This window comes from Pongo pygmaeus, chromosome 6, assembly GCF_028885625.2.
Source record: "Pongo pygmaeus isolate AG05252 chromosome 6, NHGRI_mPonPyg2-v2.0_pri, whole genome shotgun sequence".
Lineage (NCBI taxonomy): Eukaryota > Metazoa > Chordata > Mammalia > Primates > Hominidae > Pongo > Pongo pygmaeus.
This window is the reverse complement of record NC_072379.2, coordinates 42260058-42274355: the sequence shown is the minus strand read 5'-3', so window position 1 is coordinate 42274355 and position 14298 is coordinate 42260058. Positions and strand designations below refer to the sequence as shown.

The following is a 14298-nucleotide window of genomic DNA, read 5'->3' as shown; positions in this document are numbered from 1 at the left end:
AAACAAACCTTCAAAGCCCCTTCCCCTTTAGGGCGCCCCCGCCAACAGTCCAAAATCCAGCCCCCACCCACCTCGATGACCCTGAAATTTGCAACCCAGTCAGGCTCTTAGTCTCTCCCCCCTATCCCCATGACCTGATCCAGGCTCCCTGACCTCGTCCTCCCCACACCTCCAAATTCCTGTTTCCAGAAGAATCTGGGGGAAAATCCTCCAGAACCCAGATTCCCCAGGGGACCTACAGCAGAGGCTCTCCCACGCCGGCACCCCCAGCGCGGATGGGGCCACGCGCAGGAGCAGGCGCAAGCAGGTCCCGCCACCCCCGCCGCCTGCCGCTTGGGTGGGGGTGGGGACGGAGACAGCGCGCCCGCGTCGGGGACGACCCTCTGAGGCCGCAGCCGACCCCTCCCGGCGCTCCAGGCCCGGCGGCCACCCCCGCGCGCCCCTCCTCTCTGACCTCCCCGCCGCCAAATGCGTCACGTCTGCCGGGCGCTCCGAGGACACCTGCTGCCGCCCCCGCCGCGCCAAGTCGCGAGCCCGGAGCCCCGGCCCGGCCGCCGCGCTGGGCAGAGCTGGGGAGGGCCGCGTGCGCTGAGGTCCGGCAGCCGGGCCCGGGGCCGGGGGCTCGCGGGTCGGGGCCGCGCGGGGCCGTGCGCTTGGGCCCGGAGCCCAGAGAAACCGGCGGCGCGCGGGGCCGCAGTGCGCCCGGAGCCGGCGGCGCGGAGGGTCCCGGAGGTCCCGGCCCTCTGGGGTCCCCGGCCCAGCCCGCGCGCGCCGCTGCTCTTACTTGCCAATATCCTCGTAGAGCTGGTACTCGTCGGTGAAGCGGGTGCAGGTCACCGTGGTGGCCATGGCGGCGGCGGACGGGCTCGGCGTGCGCTCGGCTGCGCTCGGGCGGCGGCGACTCCGGCTCCCGCTCGCGGGCACGGCGGCGACACGGGCGCGGGCGCGGGAGACACCTCGGCTCGCGGCGCCAGGCGGGGGCCGGGCTGGGCTGCGCCGGGCGGCGAGAGCACGCGAGATCTGCTCGCTCCGTCCTCGCCAGGAGCGCGCCGCACACCTACGCGCGGGGAGGCGCGGGCGCCGCTGTCACCGCCGCCGCCGCCGCCGCGCCCGCCCCGCCCCGCCCGCCGCCCCCTGCACGCGCCTTCCCTGCGCCCTGCACACGCTGCTCCTGCACCCGCACCCGCAGGGCACCGGCGCCCTGCATCTGCACACGCGCCCTGCACACACACCCTTGCCCCGCACCCGCAACGCACCTGCACCTGCACCTGCACTCACACGCGCGCCCGCCCCCGCCCGCCCCCGCACCCCACACACACACCCGCGCCCTGTACTGACGCCTTCATCCTGTACCCGCACCACGCCCGCACCTCGCGCACGCAGGCCACTTGCTGCTGCCGACCCCTCGCTCTCACATAACACAGAAGAGTGCACATAATGAACGCAGTCGCCTCTCTCTCTCGAAGGCCCACCTAGCCTGACAGCAGGAGGGGACTGGGGCCCACATGGAGGCAGAGGGCTCATGTGCTGCCCTCCACAGGACTCATTCCTCACACCCTCAGGAGGAGATGCTGCCAGATCCCTTCTGCCCAGTCTCCATCAGCCACACATGCCACAAAGGCTGCCTGGCCAGGAGGAACCACCCAGAAGGCCGGACGTACACACTGGGACACTAGCATGAGAAAGTGAAAGGGTGGGGCCTGCCCCCTCCCCTTGGTCCCAGCCCCTCCCTTCCCTCTCACTTCTCCAAAGACTGGTTGCTGGGTTGTCTGGAATGGAGGTCCCAGGAGGCGACATTCGGAGTCCAGACCAAGGGACCCGAGCCAGGGGAACAGGGGCTGCTCCATCAGCAATTTGGGGGGCCTGAGAGCTCACAGCCACCCTGATCAGGTAAAGGTACACATTCTCTCCTTTTCCAGCACGGTCCACCTGCCTGCCCCCTGCTTTTGCCTGGAGGAGGAGGGGCCCGTACACCCCAACCCCCTCCTCAAAGCAGCCAAGGAGGAGGAGAGTGCAGGGAGGCAGGCAGGAGGCAGAGCGACCCGGTTTCCCATAAAACAGCCTTCCCTGAGGCCTGGCACCGGGCCTGCTGTCCAGAACCGGGACTTTAGACCACTGGGCTCCAACATCCATCCCCACACTCTTTTCTGACAGGGTCCATCCTGGGCAGGCTCTGAGGAGGGGGTTTCCAGCAGCCAGCTCTGGATTTGGGTCATGCCGCTGCCCTGATACGACCTCCTTACTGCTCCCCAAGGACCAATTCTGGGCCTATCCTGCTCATCCCTCTCACCTCGTGGCCAGCCCAGGGCAAGCCCCAGAAGCCACAATAAATGTCGTGTGGATAAGGGAGGGGATAAAGGGATTCTGAGTGCCGGCAGTCAGGGCCCTTCTGGGCCAGGATGCATTTGGCATGGGACTGCTGGGCAATTAGTAGACCACACGGCAACAAGTCCCTGCCATCGACCCACCTGCACCCAGAAGACACTAGAGGAAGAGAAACTCTCAGGCCAAAGGCAAATGCTGGGCCACCTGGGGAAGTCCCCAGCTGAGGAGGCAGAGGGATCCTGGCCTTGACTTCAGCAGGACCACAGCAGGAAGGGAGACCCCGTCCATGTCAGACTTGGACTCAGAGAATCCTGGGCCATCCTAACAGACAGACTGGCATGGGCTCGAGAAAGGACTGGAGGCCAAGTCTGAGGTTTGTTCTTGGCGTTGTGTTTAACCCCACAGGAGTTTCTTCCAGCACCTGCTGGAAGCATCCACATTTTCCCTTTCTGAGCTCTAGAAAGACGAGGTAGGGCCACACAATAGAATACAAATAACAAGCCAAGCACGGTGGCTCACGCCTGTAATCCCAGCACTTTGGGAGGCCAAGGTGGGTGGATCACCTGAGGTCAGGAGTTTGAGAGCAGCCTGGCCAACATGGTGAAACCCCATCTCTACTAAAAATACAAAAATTAGCCAAGTGTGGTGGCCCATTGCCTATAATCCCAAATGAGAATCGTTTCAACCCGGCAGGCAGAGGTTGCAGTGAGCTGAGATCGCGCCACTGCACTCCAGCCTGGGCGACAGAGCAAGACCCTGTCTCAAGGGAAAAAAGAATACAAATAGGAAGACAAACAAAAGAAAATTGCACCCCTCTGTAAGTCGGACTCTTTCCAGGCTACTGTGAAGCCACACACACTCCTACCGGCATGTCCAGGAGATGATAAAGTGGTGCTGGCATCCTAATGACAGCTGACACTGATTGTGCAGTTTACATGTACTATCTCATTTAATTCTGAAACAATCCTATAAAGCATGTACTATTATTATCCCCATTTTACTAGATGGGATAATGGAGAGACAGAGAGGTACAGTAATTTACCCACAGTCACACAGCCACGGAATGACTATGATTCAAACCCTAGTGTCCCATAAAACCTCCCTTGCCTTCCACACACACACAGAGAGACACACACACACACAAACACACACGTACCCACAAACACATCCATACAAACAGATCCACACTCACACGGCTTCCTGGAGCCCTGAGTGTGGACACAGCAGCACAGCAGGTGGTCTTTTATGAGGTCATCTTTCTTGGTTTTTTTTTCTGAGATGGAGTCTCGCTCTGTTGCTGAGGCTGGAGTGCAGTGGCACAGTCTCAGCTCACTGCAACCTCTATCTCCCAGGCTCAAGCAATTCTCCTGCCTCAGCCTCCCAAGTAGCTGGGATTACAGGCACCTGCCACTCTAATTTTTGTATTTTTAGTAGAGATGGGTTTTTGCTATGTGGGCCAGGCTGGTCTCAAACTCCTGACCTCAGGTGATCCACCCACCTCGGCCTCCCAAAGTGCCAGGATTACAGGCATGAGCCACTGCACCCGGCCGAGGTCACTTTTCAAAAGTTGAGAAGCTGCCCAGGACCAGGGTTACACAAGAATGTGGGGTCACTAAGAGATGCAATTTGAGATTCATCATTGTATCCTATACTTCTTCCCACCTTTTGTACCTGTTAGCACCTGGGACCCCCAGGCAGTCCCTCCTCCGAGCTGAAATATTAGAGGTATGAAGCGGAGCTACCCTGGCAAACGCAGGAAGGTCAGCATGATTGGGCACCAGACAGTGGGGAAGGGCTAGGCTATCAGAGGCAGCCAGACTGTCCCTACCCAGACAGCTTGACCCCACACTAACACTCAAAAAACAGCCCACTCCTCACTCTCAGAACCAGATGGCTTCTCCCTATCATAGGGAAATTGGTAGAAGGGAGAAAGACTTCCAACCATGACTCTCTGGTCCCAGATTCCAGAAGCCCTCTCGTCTGCCTTTGGCTCTGGTCAGAGAGGCTCAGACTTCCCCTCTTCCCACCCCTGCCTTCAGGAAGGGCCCACTTCCACCCCAACCCCCGTGTCATCTCTGCCTCCCACCTTGTCCTTTCAAGCTTGCTTTCATAAGCGAGGAGGGCTCTCCCTCCCAGGTGGCAGCTGGGGAGGGTGTGGGGAATATCAGTTCTGGGAGGTTATTGTTAGGACAGTCACCATGGCAACAAGCACCACATCTGCAGAGCCAAAAGTGCCGCACATGGGGTTCATTATCCCAAAGAAAGCCATGCCTCCCCTGTCCCCCTCACCTCCAGGGACTGCTGTCATGTGGGAGGGTGTCACTGCACCTCCTCTCTGAGGCCCAGTCATCCACCAGGGAGAGCAGGCTGTGGTTCCCAGAGCAGGAATACCCTGGTCCAAACATCTCCCATCATCTGGCCCTTGACACGGCAGCCCATACAGGACATAGTGGCAAGCACATGGAGTGGCTACGGTGGTGATGGTTATGATAATGATGGTAATGGTGGTGGTGGTGGTGGTGATAATGATAATGATGGCAATGGTGGTGCTGGTGGTGGTGGTAGTGATGGTGGTGATGATAGTGATGGTGGTAAGGGTGGTGGTGATTATGATGGTGGCGGTGGCAGTGGTGGTGATGGTAGTGATGATAATGATAGTGTTGGTGATGATGGTGGTGGTGATGGTGGTGGTGATGATGGTGGTGTGATGGTGGTGATGGTGGTGGTGGTGATGGTGGTAGTGATGATAATGATAATGATAGTGTTGGTGATGATGGTGGTGTGATGGTGGTGGTGATGATGGTGGTGTGATGGTGGTGGTGGTGGTGATGGTGGTGGTGTGATGGTGGTGATGGTGGTGGTGGTGATGGTGGTAGTGATGATAATGATAATGATAGTGTTGGTGATGATGGTGGTGTGATGGTGGTGGTGATGATGGTGGTGTGATGGTGGTGGTGATGATGGTGGTGTGATGGTGGTGGTGGTGATGATGGTGGTGTGATGGTGGTGATGGTGGTGGTGGTGGTGATGGTGGTGGTGATGGTGGTGGAGGTGATGGTGGTGTTGGTGGTGATGGTGGTGGTGATGGTAGTGGTGGTGGTGGGGTGATGGTGGTGGTGGTGGGGGTGATGATGGTGGGGATGGTGGTGGTGGTGATGGTGGTGGTGGTGGAGGTGATGGTGGTGGTAGTGGTGATGGTGGTGGTGGTGGTGGTGGTGATGATGGTGGTGTGATGGTGGTGGTGGTGGTGGTGATGGTGGTAGTGATGATAATGATAATGATAGTGTTGGTGATGATGGTGGTGTGATGGTGGTGGTGATGATGGTGGTGTGATGGTGGTGGTGGTGATGATGGTGGTGTGATGGTGGTGATGGTGGTGGTGGTGGTGATGGTGGTGGTGATGGTGGTGGTGGTGGTGGAGGTGATGGTGGTGTTGGTGGTGATGGTGGTGGTGATGGTGGTGGTGGTGGTGGGGTGATGGTGGTGGTGGTGGTGATGATGGTGGGGATGGTGGTGGTGGTGATGGTGGTGGTGGTGGAGGTGATGGTGGTGGTAGTGGTGATGGTGGTGGTGGTGGTGGTGATGGTGGTGGTGGTGATGGTGGTGGTGGTGGTGATGGTGGTGGTGGTGATGGTGGTGGTGAGAGGTGACAGCGTGCTGGCAGTCCTCACAACCCTCGCTCGGTCTCGGCGCCTCCTCTGCCTGGGCTCCCACTTTGGTAGCACTTGAGGAGCCCTTCAGCCCACCACTGCACTGTGGGAGCCCCTTTCTGGGCTGGCCAAGGCCGGAGCCCACTCCCTCAGCTTGCAGGGAGGTGCGGAGGGAGAGGCACGAGCGGGAACCGGGGTTGCAGGCGGTGCTTGCGGGCCAGCTGGAGTTCCGGGTGGGTGTGAGCTTGGCGGGCTCCGCACTCGGAGCAGCCAGCCGGCCCTGCCGGCCCCGGGCAATGAGGGACTTAGCACCCGGGCCAGTGGCTGCAGAGGGTGTACTGGGTCCCCCAGCAGTGCCAGCCCACCGGCGCTGCGCTCAATTTCTCGCCAGGCCTTAGCTGCCTTCCCGAGGGGCAGGCCTCAGGACTGCAGCCCACCATGCCTGAGCCTTCCCCCACCTCCGTGGGTTCCTGTGCAGCCCGAGCCTCCTCGATGAGCGCTGCCCCCTGCTCCACGGTGCCCAGTCCCATCGACCACCCAAGGGCTGAGGAGTGCGAGCTCACGGCGCGGGACTGGCAGGCAGCTCCACCTGCAGCCCCGGTGCGGGATCCACTAGGTGAAGCCAGCTGGGCTCCTGAGTCTGGTGAGGACGTGGAGAGTCTTTATATCTAGCTCAGGGATTGTAAACACACCAATCGGCACTCTGTATTTAGCTCAAGGTCTGTGAGTGCACCAATCGACACTCTGTATCTAGCTGCTCTGGTGGGGCCTTGGAGAACCTTTATGTCTAGCTCAGGGATTGTAAACACGCCAGTCGGCACTCTGTATCTAGCTCAAGGTTTGTAAACACACCAATCAGCACCCTGTGTTTAGCTCAAGATTTGTGAGTGCACCAATCGACACTCTGTAGCTAGCTGCTCTGGTGGGGCCTTGGAGAACCTTTATGTCTAGCTCAGGGATTGTAAACACACGAATCGGCACTCTGTATCTAGCTCAAGGTTTGTAAACACACCAATCAGCACCCTGTGTTTAGCTCAAGGTTTGTGAGTGCACCAATTGACACTCTGTATCTAGCTGCTCTGGTGGGGCCTTGGAGAACCTTTATGTCTAGCTCAAGGATTGTAAACACACCAATCGGTACTCTGTGTTTAGCTCAAGGTTTGTGAGTGCACCAATCGATACTCTGTATCTAGCTGCTCTGGTGGGGCCTTAGAGAACCTGTGTGTCGAAACTCTATCTAACTAATCTGATGGGGACATGGAGAACCTTTGTATCTAGCTCAGGGATTGTAAACGCACCAATCAGCGCCCTGTCAAAACAGGCCACTTGGCTCTACCAATCAGCAGGATGTGGGTGGGGCCAGATAAGAGAATAAAAGCAGGCTGCCCGAGCCAGCAGTGGCAACCCGCTTCTGTCCCCTTCCACACTGTGGAAGCTTTGTTCTTTCGCTCTTTGCAATAAATCTTGCTACTGCTCACTCTTTGGGTCCACGCTGCTTTTATTAGCTGTAACACCCACCTCGAAGATCTGCAGCTTCACTCCTGAACCCAGCAAGACCACGAGCCCACCAGGAGGAACAAACAACTCCAGACGCGCTGCCTTAAGGGCTGTAACACTCACCGCGAAGGTCTGCAGCTTCACTCCTGAGTCAGCGAGACTACGAACCCACCAGAAGGAAGAAACTCCGAACACATCCGAACATCAGAAGGAACAAACTCCAGACGCGCCACCTTAAGAGCTGTAACACTCACCGCGAGGGTCCGCGGCTTCATTCTTGAAGTCAGTGAGACCAAGAACCCACCAATTCTGGACACGGTGGTGGTGGTGGTGGTGGTGATGATGGTAGTGCTGCTGATGGTGGTGGTGGTGGTAATGGTGATGGTGATGATGCTAATAGTGGTGGGGATGGTGATGGCGGTGGTGGTTATGATAATGATGGTAATGGTGATGCTGGTGGTGGTGATGGTGGTAGTGATGGCGGTGGTGATAGTTGTGGTGTCATTGGTGGTGGTGGTGTCAATGGTGGTGGTGATAATGATGATGGTGTTGGTGACGATGATGGTGATGGTCATGGTGGTGGTGATGGTGGTACTGCTGATGGTGGTGGTGGTGGGGATGGTGATGGTGGTGGTGATAATGATGGTGTTGGTGACAATGATGATGGTGGTGATAGTGATGGTGATGATGAAGGCCATAGCTACAATTTACAATTCACTCATCACCTGCCCTAAACCATTCTAAAAGTCCAACATCCACCATTTTGAATAAACTTCATAGCATTATCATTGCCTCCCTTTTACAAATGAGGAAATTGAGACACAGACTCTAACTGGCCTCAAATCAGACAGCTAGTTTAGTATTGGCATCTGGATCTGCCTGACTTTGTGGCTGGTTCCTTTAACCACTGTGTTCTGCTTAAGGGTGTCCACCAGCCTTCTTTGTGCAGTTACTGTGTGCCCAGCTCTGCCCAGGCACTCAGTCGCATCAGGGTATGAGATGGACAAGGATTCTGCCTTTGCAGAGCTTGATAACAAGCAAACAAGAATGCATCTAGTACTCATGTTGTATGTAGATTTTTTAAAAAGTGGTGTGCTAGAGAGTGACAGGGTGGCAACTTCAGAATGGAAGTCCATGGAAGAGCTTTCTGAGGAGATGATGTCTAAGCTGAAGTCTGAATGACACAGAGAGGCTACCCTTGAGAGCAAAAGGGCAGGGTGTTGGCAGAAGAGGCTGCCATGCAAAGGCCCTGTTTCAGGCACTAGCTGGTGTGTTTAGGCAATGAAGACTGTGGGAAAGAGGGTGAAGCAGTCAGACCCAGCAAGGGCATTTTGTCAGTGGCTTATTGGCAGATTCACCTGAGTCCTCCAAGGGATTTGGAACCACCTTGATGACTAACAAGCAAAGTGATAAAGCCAACTAACCATTGTGGCCCTGGGCCGGGAGCAGCCTCCGCAGGCTTGGCTCAGAGGCTTGGCCCGAGAACACAGGGTGAGAACCCCCTAGACTTCCTCCCTTCTCACCAAGCATCCAAGCATAAGTTGGACACCAGCACCTGTCCCGGAGATACTGTGCCCTTGGGCAAAGGGAGGGAAGTGAGAGCAACCCCTGCTAAGTCTGCTGCCAGGCTGAGGCTCTGGGCCACCCCCCCCCCCCTGCTGGCGGGGGTTCCCTGGAGCACCCCTGGCACTCTCTGGCTGCCAGGCGAGGTGGACCCTTCCTGACCCCACCTTAGCTATCCTCATTGCTGTCACCTCCATCCTCCTGGAGTTGCCTGAGGCCCAAGGGCCCAGAAGTCCAGGCACTGTCCCAGCCCAGCCAGGCCCCCAACGCAGGTATATCTAGCAGCTAGGAGTAGTTAGGCTGACAGGAGCAGGTCCCAGATGGCCTGTAAGTGACTCCCAGATCCTCCTTCCCTGTAGTGGACACCAGGGATTTGTCATCATGGAAATGGCCTCCTAGCATGTGTCAGAAGACTCTGCACTCAGGCCCCTTCCATCCCACCGTGTGTAGCCTCCACCTGCGGGCACAAAGGCTGTGCTAAAGCAGGAAGCCCGGCTACCAGCCTGGAGTTCCCAGCATGGACACAGGCCTGTGTGCACCAGCCAGGGCTAACACAAGGCAGCCGTTCCCCTAAGCATCAGGGGTGGCACCTGGGGTGGTCGCAAAGCTCTCAGGAACCAAGCTGCCTCCAGCTTTCTGCTCCTGCATCTGGCGCTGGCCCTCTTCCTGGAGCTCCGACATGGAGATTTAGCTGTCACATCCCTGTTCCCAGCAGCAGGATAGAGAAAGGGAGGGGGAATGGTGGGCACTGGTCAACTTTCTGCCACGTGACCCCACTGACAGCCGAATCATGTGATTTCATTCGGCTGCAAGGGAGGCTGGGCTGTGGGGTGTCTATGACTGAAGAAGTGGAGAAGGATGCTGGGGAAAATGTGGTTTTTGCCGCCTCGTCCATGCAGTGCCTCACTCATTCTCCAGCCCTCGCTGCTAAGGAACCAAAGTCCAGGGAGCACAAGGCAGCTGTTTCTGGGTTCTGCCTTGTGATAGGAGCTAATATCTAATTGCTGTTAGGATTACTATTGTTGACAGATGCAAAACACTATAAAAGAGAATGTGCATAAATACAGGACAGCCACTTTGGAGAACTGTTTGACAGTTTATTATAAAGCTAAACAAATACCTTCCCTATGACCTGGCAATTCCTCTTAGGCTTTTACCCCAAAAAAGTAAAAATATATGTCAGGAAAAGAAAAAGAGAGGCGGGGTGCAGTGGCTCATGCCTGTAATCGCAACACTTTGGGAGGCTGAGGCGGGCAGATCGCCTGAGGTCAGGTGTTGGAGACCAACCTGGCCAACATGGTGAAACCCCGTCTCAACTAAAAATTAAAAAATTAGCCTGGCATGGTGGTGCACACCTGTAATCCCAGCTACCCAGGAGGCTGAGGCATGAGAATCGCTTGAACCTGGGAGGCAGAGGTTGCGGTGAACCAAGATTGCACCACTGCACTCCAGCCAGGGTGACAGAGCGACACTCTGTCTCAAAAAAAAGGAAAAGAAAAACAAAGAAACAAACTTGTACAAGAGCATTTATAGTAGCTTTATTCACAGTAGGTGAAACTGGAAGCAATGTATTAATGTCCATAAACAGGAATGCAGGTAAACAAATTGGTGTATATAAATTAAAAAGAATAACTACTAGTACACTCAACAACATGAATGAATTGCTCAGACATGAGGCTGAACCAAAGAAGCCAGACACAAAGAATACACACTGCATAATTCCATTCTACACATTCTAGAACTAATCTATGGTTCTAGAAATCAGAAAAGTGGCTGTCTCGGCAGAGGGTTGGGGTGGTGCTGGGATTGACTTGGAGGAGCTGAAGGGAATCTTCTGGGATGTTAAAATGTTCTGTATATTTTCTGTGGCTGCACAAGGGTATACATTTGTCAAAAACCTGGAAAAAACTGTACCCTTAAAATCAGTGTGTTTTATGTAAATGTAATTTACATGTAAGTTCCATGTAATTATGTATGTAAAGTATACCTCAACTTTAAAATTACATGAAATGTATGTTCATATGCCATATGGAGAATACATTTTTTTAAGTCACATGGAAGAGCCTTAGCAATAGACCAAGTACTAGGAGACAAAAGAAATTGAAAAAAAAAAATTCTACAAAAGCAGGAATCACTGCAAGAAAAGTAAAAAGAAATAACTAAAGGAAAGCCAAATAAATCCACTCAGCAGGAAATTTACATGACAGAATGTGGAGACTACAGAAATGAAACTTAGAAACAAACATGCGTAGGCTGGAATGCAGTGGTGTGATCTCTGTGTTACAAGCCTAGCCAAAGCCATCAGAGGAGATGTCACAGGCCATCGTGCCCTTATCAGACAGCAGGCAAGACTGAAAATAAACTAACGCTTACCACTCAAGAAGCTAGACAAGAATAGCAAAACAACCCCAAGAAAGGTGAAAGGATGAACGTGATAATGCCAAACAGAAATTAATGAAAGAAAAACAATCAGTACCACAATTAATCAGTAATACAAATGCTAGATCTTTGGGAAAAAAAATTAAAGAGTAAAATAGACAAACCTGACAAGTCTGGTTAGAAACAAAAAATAAGCCAAAAAATAGGTATAAAAGAGACAACATAAAATAAAGAAATAAAGATTGGCCGGGCGCAGTGGCTCACGCCTGTAATCTCAGCACTTTGGGAGGCCGAGGCTGGTGGATCACACGAGGTCAGGAGTTTGAGACCAGCCTGGCCAACATGGCGAAACCCCATCTCTACTAAAAGTACAAAAATTAGCTGGGTGTGGTGGCGAGCACCTGTAATCCCAGTTACTCAGGAGGCCGAGGCAGAAGAATCACTGGAACCCGGGAGGCGGAGGTTGCAGTAAGCCGAGATCGTGCCACTGAACTCCAGCCTGGGCGACAAGAGTGAGACTCCATCTCAGAAAGAAAGAAAGAAAGAAAGAGAGAGAGAAAGAAAGAGACAGAGAGAGAAAGAATTATAAAAGAATTTTCTGCACAACATCTTGCTAATAAGTAGAAAATGGGACAGGCACATGGCTCATGCTTGTAATCCCAGCACTTTGGGAGGCCAAGGCAGGTGGATCACCAGAGGTCAGGAGTTCAAGACCAGCCTGGCCAACCTGGTGAAACCCCCATCTCTACTAAAAATACAAAAATTAGCTGGGCATAGTGGCAAGCACCTGTAGTCCCAGCTACTTGGGAGGCTGAGGCAGGAGAACTGCCTGAACCCGGTGGGCAGATGTTGCAGTGATCCGAGATCATGCCATTATGCCATTGCACTCCAGCCTGGGCAACAGAGTGAGACTCTGAAAAAAAAAAAAAAAAGAAACAAAGAAAGGAAGGAAGGGAAAGAAAATGTAGTTGAAATGGGGTTTTTCTGGGAAAATATGAATTACTCATATTGACCCCCAAAACAGTAAAAAATCACAGAATATATGTAAAAACTGTGGTGAACCTTGAACAATAAGAATGTATTCACAGCCAGGCACGGTGGCTCACACCTGTAATCCCAGCACTTTGGGAGGCTGATGGGGGAGCATTGAGCCCAGGAAGTTGAAGCTGCATCAGTGAGCTGTGATGGTACTACTGTATCCCAGTCTTGGCAACAGAGCCAGACTCTGTCTCAGGAGAAAAGAAAAGAAAAAGAACATATCCATTTATTATATTTGTACTACTTAAAAAAAAAAAAAAAAGACTGGGTGAGGTTGCTCAAGCCTGTAACCCAGCACTTTGGGAGGCCAAGGTGGGTGGATCGCCTGAGGTCAGGTGTTTGAGGCCAGCCTGGCCAACATGGTGAAACCCCATCTCTACTAAAAATACAAAAGTTAGTCGGGCATGGTGGTGGGCACCTGTAATCCCAGCTACTCGGGAGGCTGAGGCAGGAGAATCATTTGAATCCGGGAGACGGAGGTTGCAGTGAGCTGAGATCACTGCACTGCAGCCTGGGTGACAGAATGAGACTCTGTCTCAACAACAACAACAACAAAAAGGCAGGGGGGAAACCCTGATAAGAAAATGAGGCTGGGCCTCTCCACCGCCAGGGCCTGCTCTGCAGCCACCCAGGGCCCCAGCCTCTCTCAGCCCCAGATACCAAGGAGATCTTTTTACATTAAAGGCACAGCAAGTTCAGAAACACTGGTGGGGTGTTTTTCTCTTTCGTTTTTGCTTAGTTTTGTCCCATGTCTGTGAACTTAGATGATGTCAAGCATCTGTGCAGGTTCAAGAAAGGCCATTGGTGAGGCTGCCCCACAGCTCTGAGCAATGGAGAACAAGGGCCACCCTGATTTCTCCCCTCCCTGGGGCCTATCTGCAGGACCCAATGCAATGCCGATGGAGCAGGCCAGGAAGTGCTGTGGGTTTTGTAAGACAGCCTGCGCTGGGTACTGGATGCCCTGTGGGCTCAGTTATTCAGGGTTTCAGAGGAAAGAAGGAATTTGTAATAAAGATATGCACAGCAGTGCTATTTATAACCAAGAAAACTGGAAACAACCCAAATTGCCCCCCGCAGGGGACTGGCCTGGCAGAAACAACGGAGCGAGTGGATGGAGATGTGGGGCCACGTGACAAGTGGGAAGGGAGAAAGCTCCGTGGATACAGAGCCTCCTGCGTGGGGGACGCCAAATATAATGCAGTTTGTACACAGCCACCGTAATTATGGAAAGCTACACGCATGGACATACTTACAGGTGTCAGGCAACAGCAAGCAGAAAATAGCCAGGGCGATTACAGTCAGAGCCAGCATTTCTTGAGTGCTTCCTGTATGCCAGACATGTTATTACCAGCAGCACTTTGCAAATGAGGACACTGGGGCCCTGAATGGTTAAGTAACTTGCCTGAAGACAAACAGCAGTAGGGAAGGAGGTAGGAGGCCAGCTGGCATCCAAGGTCTGCTATCACCGGCTCTATGCCAGCATGCCTCCCCCTACCCCGGGTCCTGGCCAGGCCTGGGGGCAGCAATAAACCACTTGTTCTAATTGCACAGGGGTCAAGATGATGCAAACAGCGCTTGCAGCTCATGGGGCCTTCCTCCCAGAGAGGCGACTCCTACACTCTGAGTTCCACTGCCTCCCCCACCAGAAATACTGGTGTGGGTAGAATGGAGTGGGAGGCAGCACATCTTAAAGCTGCATTTTCTCCCGCTGGAGAGTGTCGTACGCACTCCCTCTGTCCTTCAGGGATTTCCCTCGGTTGACTCTGAAGCAGGCGCCGCCCTTGGGGCCCTTTCTTGGAGATGACCCCCGCTGCCTGGAGTTCAGGGTCTCCTACTCTGACACTCA

General features: G+C 54.1%; 2 protein-coding genes across 13 annotated transcripts in view; one reads left to right on the top strand and one right to left on the bottom strand.

Annotated features, from left to right (window-relative positions):
- CAMK2B (calcium/calmodulin dependent protein kinase II beta) overlaps nt 1–1103 on the bottom strand; it is a 110329-nt gene extending 109226 nt beyond the window's left edge. For 4 of the 12 annotated variants that reach the window (XM_054494736.2, XM_054494744.2, XM_054494737.2 and 1 more), the window contains exon 1: nt 785–1040. In XM_054494736.2, the coding sequence (XP_054350711.1) occupies nt 785–849 (65 nt within the window). In that variant the 5' untranslated portion in view covers nt 850–1040. Of the gene's footprint in view, nt 1–784 lie in introns of all 12 variants that reach the window. The other 8 variants (XM_054494735.2, XM_054494738.2, XM_054494741.2 and 5 more) reach the window with 4 other exon arrangements.
- Nucleotides 1–14298, top strand: part of OGDH (oxoglutarate dehydrogenase) — a 481583-nt gene that overhangs the window by 97398 nt on the left and 369887 nt on the right. The window lies entirely within an intron of this gene.